At 35.6% G+C, this 16,669-nt stretch overlaps 1 protein-coding gene across 1 annotated transcript; it reads left to right on the top strand.

Annotated features, from left to right (window-relative positions):
* The first annotated feature begins 1,065 nt into the window (after positions 1-1,065).
* LOC114287121 (zinc finger protein CONSTANS-LIKE 5) lies at positions 1,066-2,753 on the top strand. Its single transcript, XM_028230401.2, has 2 exons — positions 1,066-1,938; positions 2,097-2,753. The coding sequence occupies exons 1-2, from the start codon at positions 1,222-1,224 to the stop codon at positions 2,466-2,468; spliced, it is 1,089 nt and encodes a 362-aa protein (XP_028086202.2). The 5' UTR covers positions 1,066-1,221; the 3' UTR covers positions 2,469-2,753.
* The last annotated feature ends 13,916 nt before the right edge of the window (positions 2,754-16,669 follow it).

Below are 16,669 nucleotides of genomic sequence, written 5' to 3'. Positions count from 1 at the left end.
ATCAATATAATTTTCTATAAAAATAAAATACTTAATAAATTTCATACATTGAACGATTGAAATTATCAATACAAACTCTGTAATAAATTGACGGAATCCAACAATACAATTCAATCTAATTACAAACTGAACTAAATTAAGCTGAAGAGAGGCGACACGCTTTAACAACAATCCATATTTTATAAAATGGCCTTTACCCCCATCACATAGGGGTGAGCATGGTCCGGATTGGGATAAAACCATGACCAATCCGTTATCTACGGTTCCTAAAAAATCGGAACCAATCCAATCCGTTTAAATCTTGGAACCAATCCGAACCAATCCATTTAAACACGGAATGGATCGGTTTAGGACCACGGATTCACATAATTAAATAACAAAAATATATATATATAAAACTTTAATTTTATAAAAATATAAACATAGCGTTATATTACTTCTATAATAGCAACAAGTTTTTCTATAATAGTGAGATAATGTTCTAGAATTTAAACAATCATAAAAAAACTGGTTTCATCATAAGTATTTAGACCATTACAAATTAAAACTAAAAACTAACAAACAAAAGTAATAAAAGAAGATATTATACGAGGTTTAAGTTTGAGTTTAGATTTTATATAAAATAAGAGAAGATACTATGGGGGAGGATGTATAATAAAAATATAGATTATTTGTATACGGTTCGGATTGGTTCCAATCCGGAACCGTAGGGTTCAATCCGGAACCAATCCGTGGACTACGGATTTGTAATTCTTCAATCCGGAACCGAACCACGGATTCAAAAAACTAATCCAAACCTATCAGATTGAACTGGACTGGATCAGATTACGGATTTTACAGATTTCTTGCTCAGCCCTACCATCACAATCGGTCTCACGGAAATTTCATCAAACAGTCTGTCAATTCATCCACCTCCTTCCAAGTGGGCCCTACGTCGGCACAGACATATTGACAACTACATAACACAAAAAATATCCAAATAATAATACACCCAAATATTATTATAATTTATTACGTCATAAACCCTTTTACGTGGCTATTACTCCCTCCACGTGTCCCCCTTGCATTTGTCAACAACTAGATTATTACAACCATATAGATGGAAACAGAGACAGAGATATTGGATCAAATAATTTAGAGAAAGAGAGAGAAAGAGAGAGAGAATATAAATAAATAAAAAAATTAGAGAGAGAGAGAGAGAGAGAGAGAGAGAGAGAGAGAATGGAAGAGAGTGGTGGTGGGAATTGGTGGGGTGTAGTGGCGAAGCCGTGTGACTCGTGTAAGGTTGCGGCGGCGCTGGTCTTCTGCCGAGTTGACTCGGTGTTTCTGTGTATGGGATGTGACGTGGCTCACACGCGGCACGAGCGCGTGTGGATGTGCGAGGTTTGCGAGCAAGCTCCGGCGAGCGTCACGTGCAAGGCCGACGCGGCGGCGCTGTGTGTCACGTGCGACCGCGATATTCACTCCGCCAACCCCCTCTCCCGCCGCCACGAGCGTTTTCCGGTGGTTCCATTCTTCGACTCCGCCACCGCTTCCGCCGCCTCCTCCGCCACAGTCCTCTTCCCCGCCGCCGCAGACGAAATCACCGACCACCACCAGCACGAAACCACCGCCGCGGCCGCAACCGCACCTTCGTGGCTGATTCCTATCGGAGCCACCCCCAAAGTCGCCGGCAACGAGCCGGAGATGAAATCGATTGAGCTTTTGATGTCTGAGTCTGATCAATTTCTGGATTTTGACCACCCAATTTCAATTAACAGTTCTGGGACTGATAGTGTAGTCCCAGTTCAAGTTCAACCCACGAAATCTCTACAAATGGTGAATCATTCAACAGACAACAACTATCTGGAGATCGATTTCTCTAGCTCAAAGCTCAATTCATTCAACAACAACAACAACAATAACAATATCTACACAGCTCAATGTTTTAGCCAAAGCGTAAGCACCATTAAATGCTTCTTAACTTGGATGACCAACTTGATAGAATTCAATCCCATAATTCATTCATATTTCAGATTTCTTCATCAAAATTTCACTGCACGATCAATTCAATCTTCTAATTGCATATATAATTCATTGGTATTTTGGTATTTCAGATGTCTTCGTCGTCCGTGGACGTTGGAATTGTGCCCGATGGGAGCTCCATGTCAGAGATATCGTATCCTTTTGGGAAAATCGAAGTGGATGTGGGTGGTTCCGTTTTGCCGAACAATGGAACGGTCCAGGGATTGGACCGGGAAGCTAGAGTTTTGAGGTACAGAGAGAAGAGAAAGAACAGAAAGTTTGAGAAGACGATCCGATACGCGTCGAGAAAAGCCTACGCCGAGACTAGGCCTAGGATCAAAGGCCGGTTCGCAAAGCGGACAGACGCTGAACCGGAGGTGGATGTGATGAACCGGATGTTCAGCTCCGGTTCATCCGCTTTCATGGCGGACGCAATCGGATACGGCGTCGTTCCGTCATTTTAACCAAACACTTCCACAATTATGTTTCGCAAACTGTGATTTTTAATTTTCAAAGTCAAATAATCGAACGGCTATCAACGTTTCTGTATAATTTTTAGCTTTTTTTTTTGTTTTCTGGTTTTGATTGATGGAATCGTGGCCATCGATTTGTAGGAGCATGATAGAGTGCTTACACATGTGAAAGCTTTTTCATGCTCAAAAAGCCCAACTACTTTTTGTTGAAGGGCTTCTTGTGATCCTCTGAAAGTCAACTGTTTCACTTTTTTTAATGATAGATCTATTTCTGAATTCTTAGTGGTGCAGACCTACTTTTGGTTCATTATTTTAAAATTTTAATTAATTATTTTAAGTAATCGTTTGATTATTATAAAGTAGATAGGCAGTGCTTGGTTTGTATCATTTTGAAATTTTAAATGAAAGGGCGGTTCAAAGAATATGTTTCAAGAAAAGCTTCCCATATTTCTAGAAATTTATCTTGATCAAGAATTATGTATGGTTGTACAGAAAATATTTTTTAAAAATTATTTTTTATTGTTTGGCATAATAAAAAATTAAAATAAATCTATTTGAATAGAAAATATTTTTCTAATTAAAATTTTACTAATGTCATTACAATACTACCACCACTATCATCTCCACCAATCACCACAATTACCATCGCCATCACTCTTCCATCATGCCACCACCTCCGCCTCCACGTTAATTTCATCACCACTACCACTAAACATAAAAAATGTTTTTCATTAGTAAATATTTGTCACCCAAACAAAAAGAACGTTAATTAAAATATGAACATTAATACTTGTAAGTTTTTTCATGAGAAGAAGTGTCATTTCACGATTCATGTGACAGTATTATACTTCATGTGACAGTATTATACTTTTAAAGGTGTTTTATTTTCTCATAACTCCCTTTGGATACTTGATAAAACAAATCACTCGTTTGGCATGTTAGTTTTTGGGGCCACAAAGTTAAAATAGTTGCAAAAAGATAAAGGTAAAGTTTGGCTATTCTAAATAAGTACACACTTTTTATTTTTTTATCTTTTTTTTATCACATCATCTCTCTATTTTTTTACACATCTTTTCGTAAAAACACAAATTGTACACTTATTTAGATCATCCAAACAACCCAAAATAGATTAAAAAGTCAATAAGACAAAATATCATATCTAAAAAATAATCATTTCATCTATCTCTCACAAAAGTTAAAAAAATCAAAAAGTTCAACCCAAAAGAGACTTTTTAATCCACATCTTAAATAAATAGTGAAAAAATTAAAAAGTCAACCCACATCTTAAACAAAGTCAAATATTGATTTTTATTTTCTTTGTGATGGATCTCCGCAATAGGAAGAACATGTAAGAAAATTCAAATTGAAGTTTCAATTTTTTTGTTGAATTTTCATATTTTGAAAATTCTTAGATCAATATTTTTTTTGGTATAAATTTTACACTAATGTTGATCGTCCCAATCGATATAATTATATTTATATTTTTTATATTATTATATTTTGATTATTAAAAATAAGTACCAATTCTATACATTTTGTAATTGAAGTTTAGAATAGAGACATTTATAGAGCAATTTTTCATTCTGTCTCTTCATTTATTTTTGGTGATCAATTTCTTCGTTTGGATTAAATTAAAATATTGATAAAACTCTACGGTGACAAATGGTCGATTTTGATTCTTTAACCAAAAACTTTCATTACGAGGCTGTTAGGATTAATTGTTGGAGTATTTGGAGGTTGTGATTGTACAATTTGATGTATTTTTTTTTAGAAAAATTGTAAATTAGTGATGTCTTTTCAAAATATTTACAAATTTATGAAAATATTTATGACGTTAATTATTAAAGTTGACGAAGTATACTATTAATTTGAAATTTTTCTTACAAACTTTCACTGAATTATAATTTCTCCTTTTTCTTCATATCTAAATAATTTCTTAATAACTTAAAAAAAGACAATTACTTGACAGAGGTGTTAGATAATAAATAAATAAAAATACAAATTAACGAAAAATTTTATAATTTTAATTATTAATATTTATCACTTTTATGTATAAAAAAAAATTTACTCCCATTGTCATGTTATTTGTAAAAATAAAAATTAAAAAACAAAAAAATCATTATTCTAAAACTATTATGAAATCTGCCTCTCCATGTAAGCTTCTAGTTCCAATATAGATTTCTTTGATTTTGACATTGTAGATATGATCTTTCATCTTATTCATGTGTCTTGTCGGGAAAGGGGGGCTGTTTTAGGACAACATATAGATTCAATGTAAGGAAACAATTAGTTGGAGTTTCGGGGGGTGAGGAGGTTGGTTTGTATATCTCTCTTCATATATAATTTTTTTTTAATTAATAAAAGATTAATTACCAAAAACAAGCGTAGCATTAGGAGGAATTGGATGGGTTGAGTTTTCAAAAAAAAAATTAATTTTTTTTTTATAAAATGAAATTATTAATTAATTTAACAAAAATAAACATATGATGGGATAGTTTCTAGCTTTTTTTTTTTTTTACCTAGATACATCTGAGATCGAAATTATATGTCTACACAAGAATCAATTAACTTTCTCAATATGGGATCAAATGGGTTAGGAGATGCTGTTGTGCTTTAAGCACAACAGTAACTGCTACGAGCTAATGCGGCACCGTTTTGTTTTTTGTTTTTTGTTTTTTTTTTTCCTTTTAGTCCCATGGAAAATAGTTTGAATAATGTTTCACTTAATTTTTGTTATCATGAAATAATGTAATAATATATAAATGACGTGATCTATTAAATTATTTATGTGTTATTTAATAATCTTAATCCTATCGTGTTATAAAAGTGTAATTAAAATAAATATATAATAATTTTATATGATATTAAATTATAACATAGTAAAATAAACACTTAATTTGACATTAATAATAATAGTTGAATTGGGAAGAAAAATATTAACAAACAATTCAAAGTGATTCTAATTATTTATTTATTTTTATTCAGTTGGAAATCAAAAAAAACAAAAGAAAAAAAAAGTAGGAATGGAAGTTATAAAAAAATTTATTTAAAAAAATTAAATATAAGTATGTTACGGTTAGATTAATAAAAAACAGATAGATTAATTATGTTTAGTATTAATTTTTTGTTAATACGTATTTGAAAATTGTTTATACATTTTATATATAATTATATATATGTATATAAATTTTAATATAAATAAGATATATATATATATTTAATTTTAATATAAAAATTGAATATTTGAATAAAAGTGAAAAAACTAGAAGAAAATTAATTGGTAAAGTATTTTTTAGTAAATATAATTATTTTAAATTTTATTTATGAGTAATTTAGATTAAGTAAAAAACAATTTAAATATTATATTTTAAAAATAGTTAAATATAAGGGTATGTTACATAAACGTATAGTGACTTGCAAATCACGTACGGCAACAAATACGAGTGTAACATTAGGAGAAATTGAACTTAAAATTAGGGATGAGTATGGTCTAGTTTGGTTCAATTTTAAAATAAATTAAGACCAAATTATTACTTATGGTTCCATAAAATTTGAAACCAAACTGAATCATGAAAACGCGGTTCGATTTAATTTGAAATGACAAATTTTTATAAACATTGTCATCGCTTACCATATTGTCGTAGCATATTAAAACATTAAATAATATGCATTATTTTACAAACGAGAATATTTAAAAGATTGTTCAGAACTAATTATATAATCGCACATTTATTAGAGTAGAGTTTTAACAACTTATGAATATATGAGACGTTAGTAAAGTACTTGAGTGTCTATGATAAATAGCAATTTATGAATCAACAATGATAGAGATCATTAAAAGTGGTGCTCTAAAACAACCACTAATGATGTGGCATCCATTTTTAAAAAAAAAAGAAAAAAGAAAGCAAACACAACAACATTGTGGCAGTGGGTGGGACTCATTGCCACATCATTAGTGGTGGCACTAATTAGTGCTCTCACTTATTTTCCTTTATGAATATGTATATATATATATCTAAATGGTACAATTTTGCTCCGAACTAGAATTATAATTATAAATCATGGATTGAATCATAAAATATAGTTCACCTATTTAAAAAATCAAGATCAAACCATGCATTCAGAAAATTAATATCAAATCGTGCAATTTAGTGTGAATCAAACTGATTTGCAATTTTTTCGATTTTTTTCTTAAAATGTTTAGATTTATGATTCATTCCAAAGGAAATATTGTGAGGCCAACAACATGCCAGCAGAATTAGGCAAGTTAGTGCACAAAATCAGCGAGGCTAGCTAGGAACAAGCCAGCATGGAATTAGGCAACAAGTGATGGGTTCTTGATACAAATACCTAATTTAAACACACAAGATTATAGAGGCACTTGGCAAAGATTTAGTGGTGATGGTGAGCTTGGGAAGGAAGATACAAAATTTGGTGATGATGATTCCTAGCCATGAAAATAAGCTCTAGAGGTGATTGAAGAGAGGTGTTACTATAAATGGAAGAGGCATGAAAAACAACTTTCGAGATTCTCAAAATCAAGAGGTAGGAACCTAGGATGTCAAATGAGGGTGTGATTGTGCCACTTGTACATCAAGTTACTAATTAGGCCGATTAAATGAATCAATATTACAACGTATAAAAGTTTTAAGTGTTATAATAAATTAAACTTTTAGAAACATAATGATAAATTCATCTTTTAGAGGCGAAATATTTTTGTTGCTAAAAGTGTTATTAATTATTGTATTTCAAAAAAATTGACATTTAGTAATAAATTACTATAATTTTGGAACCAAATTATTTTGTTTAAGTGCATTTATTAGCATTTTTAAAATTTATCACTAAAATCATTTTTTGAAAACTTTTTAAAATAATTTTGTAACGACTATTCTTGCAACGATAAGAATTGGTTCAAAAATCTTTTTTTAAAAAATTTCAATTATAAAGAAAAAATTTAGTCTCTAAAACTCACTCTTGTGAGGGATTAAACATTTTTGTTTCTAAAAGTTAAAAAAATAATTGTTGCAAAAACTATTAGGAGGCTAGTTATCACTAAAATTCTGTCTAGTAAAGTTTTAAAAAATGCCTGTTGGTGACAATATTGGAAATGTCGTTAAAAATGCATTTTTAAAAGAAAATATTTTTGTGCCTAAAAGGTTTATTTTTTTTTAGACGAAACTTTTAGTCTCAAAATAATAGAAATTTATCACTAAATATCCAATTTTGTAACTAAAAGCCATACTTTAACTAAGATATTTCATCCTAAAAATGTGATTTCCTCCCTAATTTTTTGTTGTTGTTGTTGTAAAACTTTATTTTGTTTAGTTAGTTTTAGGGAGACCTATAATTTATATTTTAAATTTGTTTTTCTCAGTTTATAAATTTTTTTTATTAATTCCTGATTATATTATTTTAGTTGATTTTATGACCAATTTATTTAATATTTCTTGTGATGCTCAATTTTAGTTATTATTTTATTAAATTTAAAAAAAAATTGTAAAATAAATTTTTGGGAGATAAGTCACCAAAACGCTAAGTGAAAACGAGAGTTTAAGAGCATCAGTTTTCAAATTTCTTAAGATCGAGATGACCTTAAAGCATTTACATTATATAAATTTCATATTAAATAAAATAAAATATTTGTATTTTCAAAAGTTTTATATTTTAAAATAATTAAAATTTTATGCGACTAGGTCTTTATAGAATGTGTTACATCATTTTCTATGAAGTATATAATCCTATAAAATTTTACATTATTATGGTTAAACATCTAGGTATGACAGCTTTGTGGTACTCACTTGTGGTAAAAGTGTTATTTTACCTTGTGGTCTCAGGCACAAGGTGGAGTTTAACTTTCTTATCTTAAAAAAACAAACAAACATACAAACAAAAACTCTCACAACTTATCTTCTCTCAATGCACAGATTTTAAAATATAATATTTTATTCAATACACAATTTATTATTTCAAAAACATTGCGGATAGTCCGGTCTAATTTGGTTCATTAGGCTCACTTTTAGGCTCTTTTTCGATAATCCGAACCGTTCACATTTTAAGGTTTATTGAGTACATTATCTTTGTAAAAAATCACATCAATCGGATAACAGATAACGGATATTATGTATTCGGATCACTTTTGTCAAAAAAAAATAGACAATCAGAAAATTAACAGCTCATAAAAAAGTGATCTGAATATATAGTATCGGTTATTCAATCGATGTGATTTTTTATAGGGATAATATACCCTACAAACCCTAAAATGTGAACGTTTCAAATTTTTTAAAAAGGGCCCAATGGGCTAGACTGGACGCTCTAGTCCAGATAGTGGACTGAAGGCAAGCCACTGCCTAGTCCGGATCATCGGCCGCACTTCCCTACAGCCCTCCCTGCCGCGCTCGCCAAAACGACGTCGTTTTAAACAAAACGACATCATTTTGTTTAGTGTTATTATTCTCCCCCCCCAAAAAAAAATTGAGTTTCTCGTCCACTTTTATCTTCCTTTATCATTTGATCTATTTAGCCCTAACAAAGAAGAGAGAGAGATGCTAGACACACACACACACACACACACACACACACACACACACAGAGGCGGAGAGACAACGACGGAGGAACACGAAGGAGAAAGAAACGAACTGAGAGGGATGATGGGGGGATGCGACGACGAAGGACAGATGATGGCGAATAGCGGAGGGAGGTGACGGTGAAGGACAGAGGATGGCGGAAGAACGTGAGTCCGGCTGTGACGCAATGGCGGCAAGGCGACATTACAGCCATGACGAGGCCTCTGTTTGAAATGGGTATTGTCACTACAGCAAAAAACACATTTGGTGACCAAAAAATTGGTCACCAAAAGTACAAATTTCGTCGCGAAAAGAATCGACGACAAGTACCCAATTGGTCGCCAAAGGCCTGTCACTAAAAGTATTGGCGACCAAATAATAAATTGTCACCGTAGGTAAACATTTAGCGACAAGCAAAATTGGTCGCCAAAAATCATATGTTTTGTCGTTATAAAATTCTAATTTGTCGCTAAAAGGTTAAGATTTGGATAGGCTATGTAGTTTTAGCGACAAATAAATTCGTCACCAAAAGAACTATTTAGCGACAAAATTAATTTGGTTGCTAAAAACCAACTTTTCAGCAACGATTAAGTTTTGGTTGCTAAAAGTTCTTGGAATAGCCACTAACTTTTAGCGACAAAATAATATGTTGTCGCCAAATATATTAACAATGACCAAAATATCACCTGTCACTAAAAATTCATTGTACAAATTTGGATTTTAATAATTTTTTTGTTCAAAATAATCCAAAACACCTGTTTTTCTATACACAATATATACACAAATGCAATGTAAATAGTAATACACCCGTGCAAGACATTCATAATAATTCAAAATTAATAGCTATTAAAATCCCAATAAACATAATTAAAATTCTCTATCAATTTGAAACATTCATACCAAAGTACATACAAACTATTAACATCAAACCCACAAATCCATTACCAAATCCTATGTCAAAATATTTTCAAAAACACAAAACTAAATATTTTGATGCTAAACATCTAACCCACAACTTATTTACTAAAATCCTATGTCAAAATATTTGCAAAAACACAAAACCAAATATTTTAATGCTAAACATCTAACCCATAAGTCATTTACTAAAATCCTATGTCAAAATATTTTCAAAAATACAAAATCAAATCTTTTGATGCAGCCCGAACTATTTTCCACCATTGCCAATCTATCACATGAAAAAGAAAAAACAATATTAGATTCGCAATTTTGATTTTAATTTTGTGACAAGAAGTCCAATCGGGATGTCGTTTTCTCATACAAGTTTATTTAGTCTTGAGCAAGCTGCCCGTGCTAAATTTCGGCAGTTTCAGTGGTCATTTCACAATTTCACCCCCCAAACGGGCCTTTTAAGTCTTGTGTTTTACAATTTTTCATCTAATTTTCTAACTGGAAATCCAATCGATGTGCCGTTTGTTCTTACAAGTCTATTTAGGCTTAAGCAAACTACTCGTGCTAAGTTTCGGCAGTTTCGGCGGTCATTTCACAATGTCGCCCCCCAAATGGGCCTTTTAAGTCTTATGTTTTACAATTTTCCTTCTAACCTTCTAACCAGAAATCCAATCGGGGTCCCGTTCGTTCCGAAAAGTCTATTTAGGCTTAAACATGCTGCCCGTGTTAAGTTTCGGCGGTTTCGATGGTCATTTCACAATTTCGGCCCCCAAACGGGCCTTTTAGGTATTGTGTTTTACAATTTTCCTTCTAATTTTCTAATCAGAAATCCAATCGAGGTCCAGTTTGTTCTTACAAGTCTATTTAGGCTTGAGCAAGCTGTCTGTGCCAAGTTTCGGCAGTTTCAGTGATCATTTCGCAAACGGGCCTTTTAAGTCTTGTGTTTTACAATTTTCTTTCTAATTTTCTAACCAGAAATCCAATTGAGGTCCCGTTTGTTCCTACAAGTCTATTTAGGCTTAAGCGAGTTATCCATGCTAAGTTTCGACAGTTTCGGTGATCATTTCACAATTTCACCCCCTAAACGGTACAACTGTCTTTGAGCATCATTCAACAATTTGTTAAAGTTGGATAGATCCTCTTTTCGACATTATTAGCCACATCATCATCGTCATCATCCTCTTCATCCCCCTCGTTTTCATCATCATTCATGATAGTTCCCATATAAACATCTTCTTACAAATTTAGGATTTCATCTTGATATTCGCCTGTCTCCTCTTCCATTCTATCCCCAATACTTCCAAAGTCATTATGGTTGTCATCATTCAATGCATGAGATTGATTCATAGGAACAAATTTCCCATGATGCACCCAAGTCTTATAAAAAAGGGGACATCCATTTTCTTGACCAAATGATACTCCACAATTTTACTAGTACAATTCAAACAGTCCATACAAGGGCAATGAATCTTATCATTTGGCCCTACATTTGTCATTGCAAATTGAGCAAAAGCCTTCACCCTATCTCTATATTGGGAACTCATCCTGTTCATAGGTAACATCCAACTCTTGTCCATATTGGGTAACCTACAAAGCCAACGTTATGTGAAATTCTTTTGTTATTATGTACATTAAAGTAGTCCTATCCCATTTATGAATGCACAATGCAAAATATACTAAAATATACCTTTAACTTAATTAGGCATATGTAATTTATATGTAAGACTAACTTAATTATTTAGTTGTTACAATGACCCACGTGATATGGCAATATTAATTACAGATTTTACAGGATTATGGTTCCATATGTTTTGCTCCAAAGTTTTTGTCTAATAGTGATATCCAAGTATCCTACTTTGATAGTTCTAAATCTTGAATTATAAAAGTTGTTGTACGCATTACACCATAAAATAATTTACATTATTAACAAAGTTGTATTAACAATAGTAAGTGATTCAAGTAGAATATGCAATCTATAGTTAAGGGTGAAAAATAATCATATAGTAAGTGATGAAATGGATATATAAATTAGAATAGCGAAATAAATTCTAGTGTTGAAATTGTTACATATTAGTTTAGTTATTCTTGTAAAAACATATTCATCTATTTTAGCTATTTGACTTATTTATTTGTTGAGTTCGACATGAAATTAAGATTTTTGAAACCAAACACAGCAGTCACCCCTAATTAGCGCATTCGGTCTTATCTTATTTATATGTCAAATAGTTCTTCGGGTCATCTAAGTATTTGTCATATCATGAATGCTCAAAACATTAGGAAAAAAAAAGTGTATCCTCTAACAACCACAAATTTAATAAAAAAAAGTGCCAAAATTCTATAAGTAAATTAAAAATGCTCGAACAAATAGTCAAAACTTACTCGATGTAGTAATTGCCCCCAATGAATGATTGTAGCTTTTTTATTTTTTTGCATTAGCCAATAACCTATAACAATTGTAATTGTAAGTCAAAGTTTAAACTAAAATCGCACAATACATGAAATTAATAAAGAGTTATGGGCATGAAATGAATATCAAATAACATACAAGGCAAGTGGCCGAATGGTAAAGTCTGGAGGATAAAATCCACAGGTCTCAAGTTCGAGTCACCCCTTGGGGCCACTGGAGGTTTGCCCGGTCATTAACTTCAGGGCCCTCAGGATTAGTCCTGCCTTCCCTTAAAAGCAGCGGGTTGGCGATACCTGAGTTATCAAAAAAAAAAATAACATACAAGGATACTCGTGTCCTGTCTTCTTCTGTTTTTCTTTTTTATTTTTTTTCCTTTTTTTTCTACAAAAGAAGCCACAATCACAATAGTGAATTGTGTAAAACAAAGTAGCTAAAGCAAAAACTAGAAGTGGAAAAGAAATTCAACAAAGTGGAAAGCAACAATTGGATAGCAGTAAAAGAAAAGAAAGGATGAGAATTCTCTAGTGGAAAGCGAAGGTTAGATAACAAGATATGATTATTTAATTTAGTGATTTCTTTTGCAGATGATACAAGAAATTAGGCTATTTTGGGTCAGAAAAGAAAGCTATAGTTTGTGAAAGACTTCAATAGCAGAAACAGTTTTAGCTAATTTCTTTAAAAGATGAAACTAATGCCTTATTTCTCATCATGTCAACATTAATTCGTATGATTTTTGTTCTTCAAAATTATAATCGTGTTGCCAAAAGAAGTAAAACCCTTAATAAGAAAAATTTACCACAAATGAACAATTAATATGATGATAGAATTTTGAAATAGGATCAAATTTAGAACTGTATTGATGGGTATAAAACACTAATCCTTAAAAAGTATAGCTCAAACAATTCTTGCATTTAATTTCATAAAGAGATAATTTTTACAATATAATGCACTTAAACTATACAACAGAATATACTCTCTAATGAATAATAGCCCAAGTTATGAGATTGGGACTAATTATATCTGTTTCTCATTTTGAGATTATTTAGAGCCTTTTTTTTAATTAATTTATATTATTGTTTGTATCATGTGAGATGGGGTTTTTATTTCCTTCATGGATTCTTTGGCTAGATGGTTGATTAAAATTTTTGCCATAAGAGTGTAAAGGGAAGTAGTTCATGATCATATGCAATAAATCACATGACTAATTTCATATAAAATTGGCAAAACTATTATATGTACTTAAAGTGTCAGCAAATTATTGATTCCACAATATTGTCATGAGATAAAATATTAATATATTGAATCTGCTTCTTGGTGACAAAAGCAGTAACTCAAACATACATGTACATGAAGAAATTTGTGCCAAAGGAGATGTACGGGGAGCAAATATTCCGGCAAGCCCGTACTCCTTTCTTCCAAGCTCCGTTTCTGTCCGATCACCTGCGAGCACAATAGCGGTGAGCTACCCGGCGGTGTGTGGCCGGAAAACCCTCCGACGGTCAAGTTAGCACACTCCTTAGAGGGAATAGAGAGAAGGGAGAGAGTGTTTGAGTGTAAGGATTTTCTTACAGAGTGTTCGTGTGTCGCGTATGGGGGGCGCAAACATGCCTATATACCTTCTGAGCCCCTTACCCACTCCCAGTCATCTCCTGACACGTGGCTCTGCTATCCCATCTGTCAGCATAGACCTTGCTGAACATCACCTAATCTCAACTGCCTGACTTCACAGCTGGAGCTCGGCAGCCAAGCTGCTCTACCACGGCCATGCCATGCTTCATACCCATGCGCCTAACCGGACAAACACATGGAGGACCGGGCTAGACGGCATCCCGGCAAAGCCTAGCCCGGGTACCTCCTTTGGTCGGCCTTCCTGCCGGTCAATCAACTACCTCGGCTGACCACGCCTTTCCGGGCGCCGGTCACTCGGTCTGTCTGGCTTCGACCATCCTCGGACCGAGCATCCTGGTCCGACCGGTCACTTCCTGGCCGAGCAGTTTCTGTTCGGTCCGGGGTGGCACACACTCAGTCTAAACTCTGCCCGGCCCAAATCTGTCCGGCACAACTCTGTCCGGCCCAAATCTGTCTGGCACAAAGTCCATATCATTAATCTCCCTCTCAATTGCCCCTTAATTCCGTCCGCTGAAGCGTGACTGGGATTACCTATCCTGATCGGGGTAATACTTCCTCGGTCCTCAATATGCAAGATGGTGACCGCACTAAGAAAGCGAGCAAGGTCTGCTCCACGACTTCCTTCTTGGCGAGCAACATCAGCTCGGTCAAGGAACTTCCAAGGTCAGCGAGCAAGGTCCGCTCCGCGACGTGCTTCTTGGCGAGCAACATCAGCTCGGTCAAGGAACTTCCAAGGTCGGCGAGCAAGGTCCGCTCCGCGACTTGCTTCTTGGCGAGCAACATCAGCTCGGTCAAGGAACTCCGAAGAAGGCGAGCAAGGTCCGCTCCGCGACTTCCTTCTTGGCGAGCAACAACAGCTCGGCAAGGAACTTCCAAGGTCAGCGAGCAAGGTCCGCTCCGCGACTTGCTTCTTGGTGGATAAGATCAGCTCGGCCAAGGAACTCCAAAGAAGGCGAGCTAGGTCCGCTCCGCGACTTCCTTCTTGGCGGACAAGATCAGCTCGGCCAAGGAACTCCAAAGAAGGGGAGCAAGGTCCGCTCCGCCACTTTTTTCTTGGTGGACAAGATCAGCTCGGCCAAGGAACTCCAAAGAAGGCGAGCAAGGTCCGCTCCGCCACTTCTTTCTTGGCGGACAAGATCAGCTCGCCCAAGGAACTCCAAAGAGGGGGAGCAAGGTCCGCTCCGCGACTTTTTTCCTGGCGGACAAGATCAGCTTGGCCAAGGAACTCCAAAGAAGGCGAGCTAGGTCCGCCCCGCCACTTCCTTCTTGGCGGACAAGATCAGCTCGGCCAAGGAACTCCAAAGAAGGCGAGCTAGGTCCGCTCCGCCACTTCCTTCTTGGCGGACAAGATCAGCTCGGCCAAGGAACTCCAAAGAAGGGGAGCAAGGTCCGCTCCGCGACTTCCTTCTTGGCGGACAAGATCAGCTCCGCCAAGGAACTCCAAAGAAGGGGAGCTAGGTCCGCTCCGCCACTTCCTTCTTGGCGGACAAGATCAGCTCGGCCAAGGAACTCCAAAGAAGGGGAGCAAGGTCCGCTCCGCGACTTCCTTCTTGGCGGACAAGACCAGCTCGGCCAAGGAACTCCAAAGAAGGGGAGCAAGGTCCGCTCCGCCACTTCCTTCTTGGCGAGCAACATCAGCTCGGCTGAAACTTCGGAGTTAAACAAATCATCAACTCGCCAGCCAGAGTAAAACATCTCGGCTGGAACCATGCAGTTGAGCAAATCATCAACTCTTCAGCCGGAGTAAATCATCTCGGCTGGACCCTCGGAGTTGAGCAAGTCATCAACCCGTCAGCCAGAGTAAAACATCTCGGCTGGAACCTCGCAGTTGAACAAATCATCAACTCGCCAGCCGGAGTAAAACATCTCGGCTGGAACCTCGGAGCTGAACAAATCATCAACTCGCCAGCTGGAGTAAAACATCTCGGCTGGAACCTCGGAGTTGAACAAATCATCAACTCGCCAGCCGGAGTAAATCATCTCGGCTGGAACCTCGCAGTTGAACAAATCATCAACTCTTCAGCCGGAGTAAATCATCTCGGCTGGAACCTCGCAGTTGAACAAATCATCAACTCTTCAGCCGGAGTAAATCATCTCGGCTGGAACCTCGCAGTTGAACAAATCATCAACTCGCCAACCGGAGTAAAACATCTCGGCTGGAACCTCGCAGTTGAGCAAATCATCAACTCTTCAGCCGGAGTAAAACATCTCGGCTGGAACCTCGCAGTTGAGCAAATCATCAACTCTTCAGCCGGAGTAAGACATCTCGGCTGGAACCTCGCAGTTGAGCAAATCATCAACTCTTCAGCCGGAGTAAAACATCTCGGCTGGAACCTCGCAGTTGAGCAAATCATCAACTCTTCAGCCGGAGTAAGACATCTCGGCTGGAACCTCGCAGTTGAGCAAATCATCAACTCTTCAGTCGGAGTAAAACATCTCGGTTGGGAATCCGAAGTTGGACAAAACACCAACTCTTCCAACCGGAGTAAACCATCTCGGTTGGGAATCCGAAGTTGGACAAAACGCCAACTCTTCCAACCGGAGTAAACCATCTCGGTTGGGAATCCGAAGTTGGACAAAACGCCAACTCTTCCAACCGGAGTAAACCATCTCGGTTGGGAATCCGAAGTTGGACAAAACCCCAACTCTTCCAACCGGAGTAAACCATCTCGGTTGGGAATGCG

The sequence above is a fragment of the Camellia sinensis genome, chromosome 4, assembly GCF_055761805.1.
Source record: "Camellia sinensis isolate YWXY chromosome 4, ASM5576180v1, whole genome shotgun sequence".
Classification (NCBI taxonomy): Eukaryota; Viridiplantae; Streptophyta; class Magnoliopsida; order Ericales; family Theaceae; genus Camellia; species Camellia sinensis.
The sequence above is the reverse complement of the archived record's forward strand: the minus strand, read 5'-3'. Positions and strand labels throughout refer to the sequence as shown.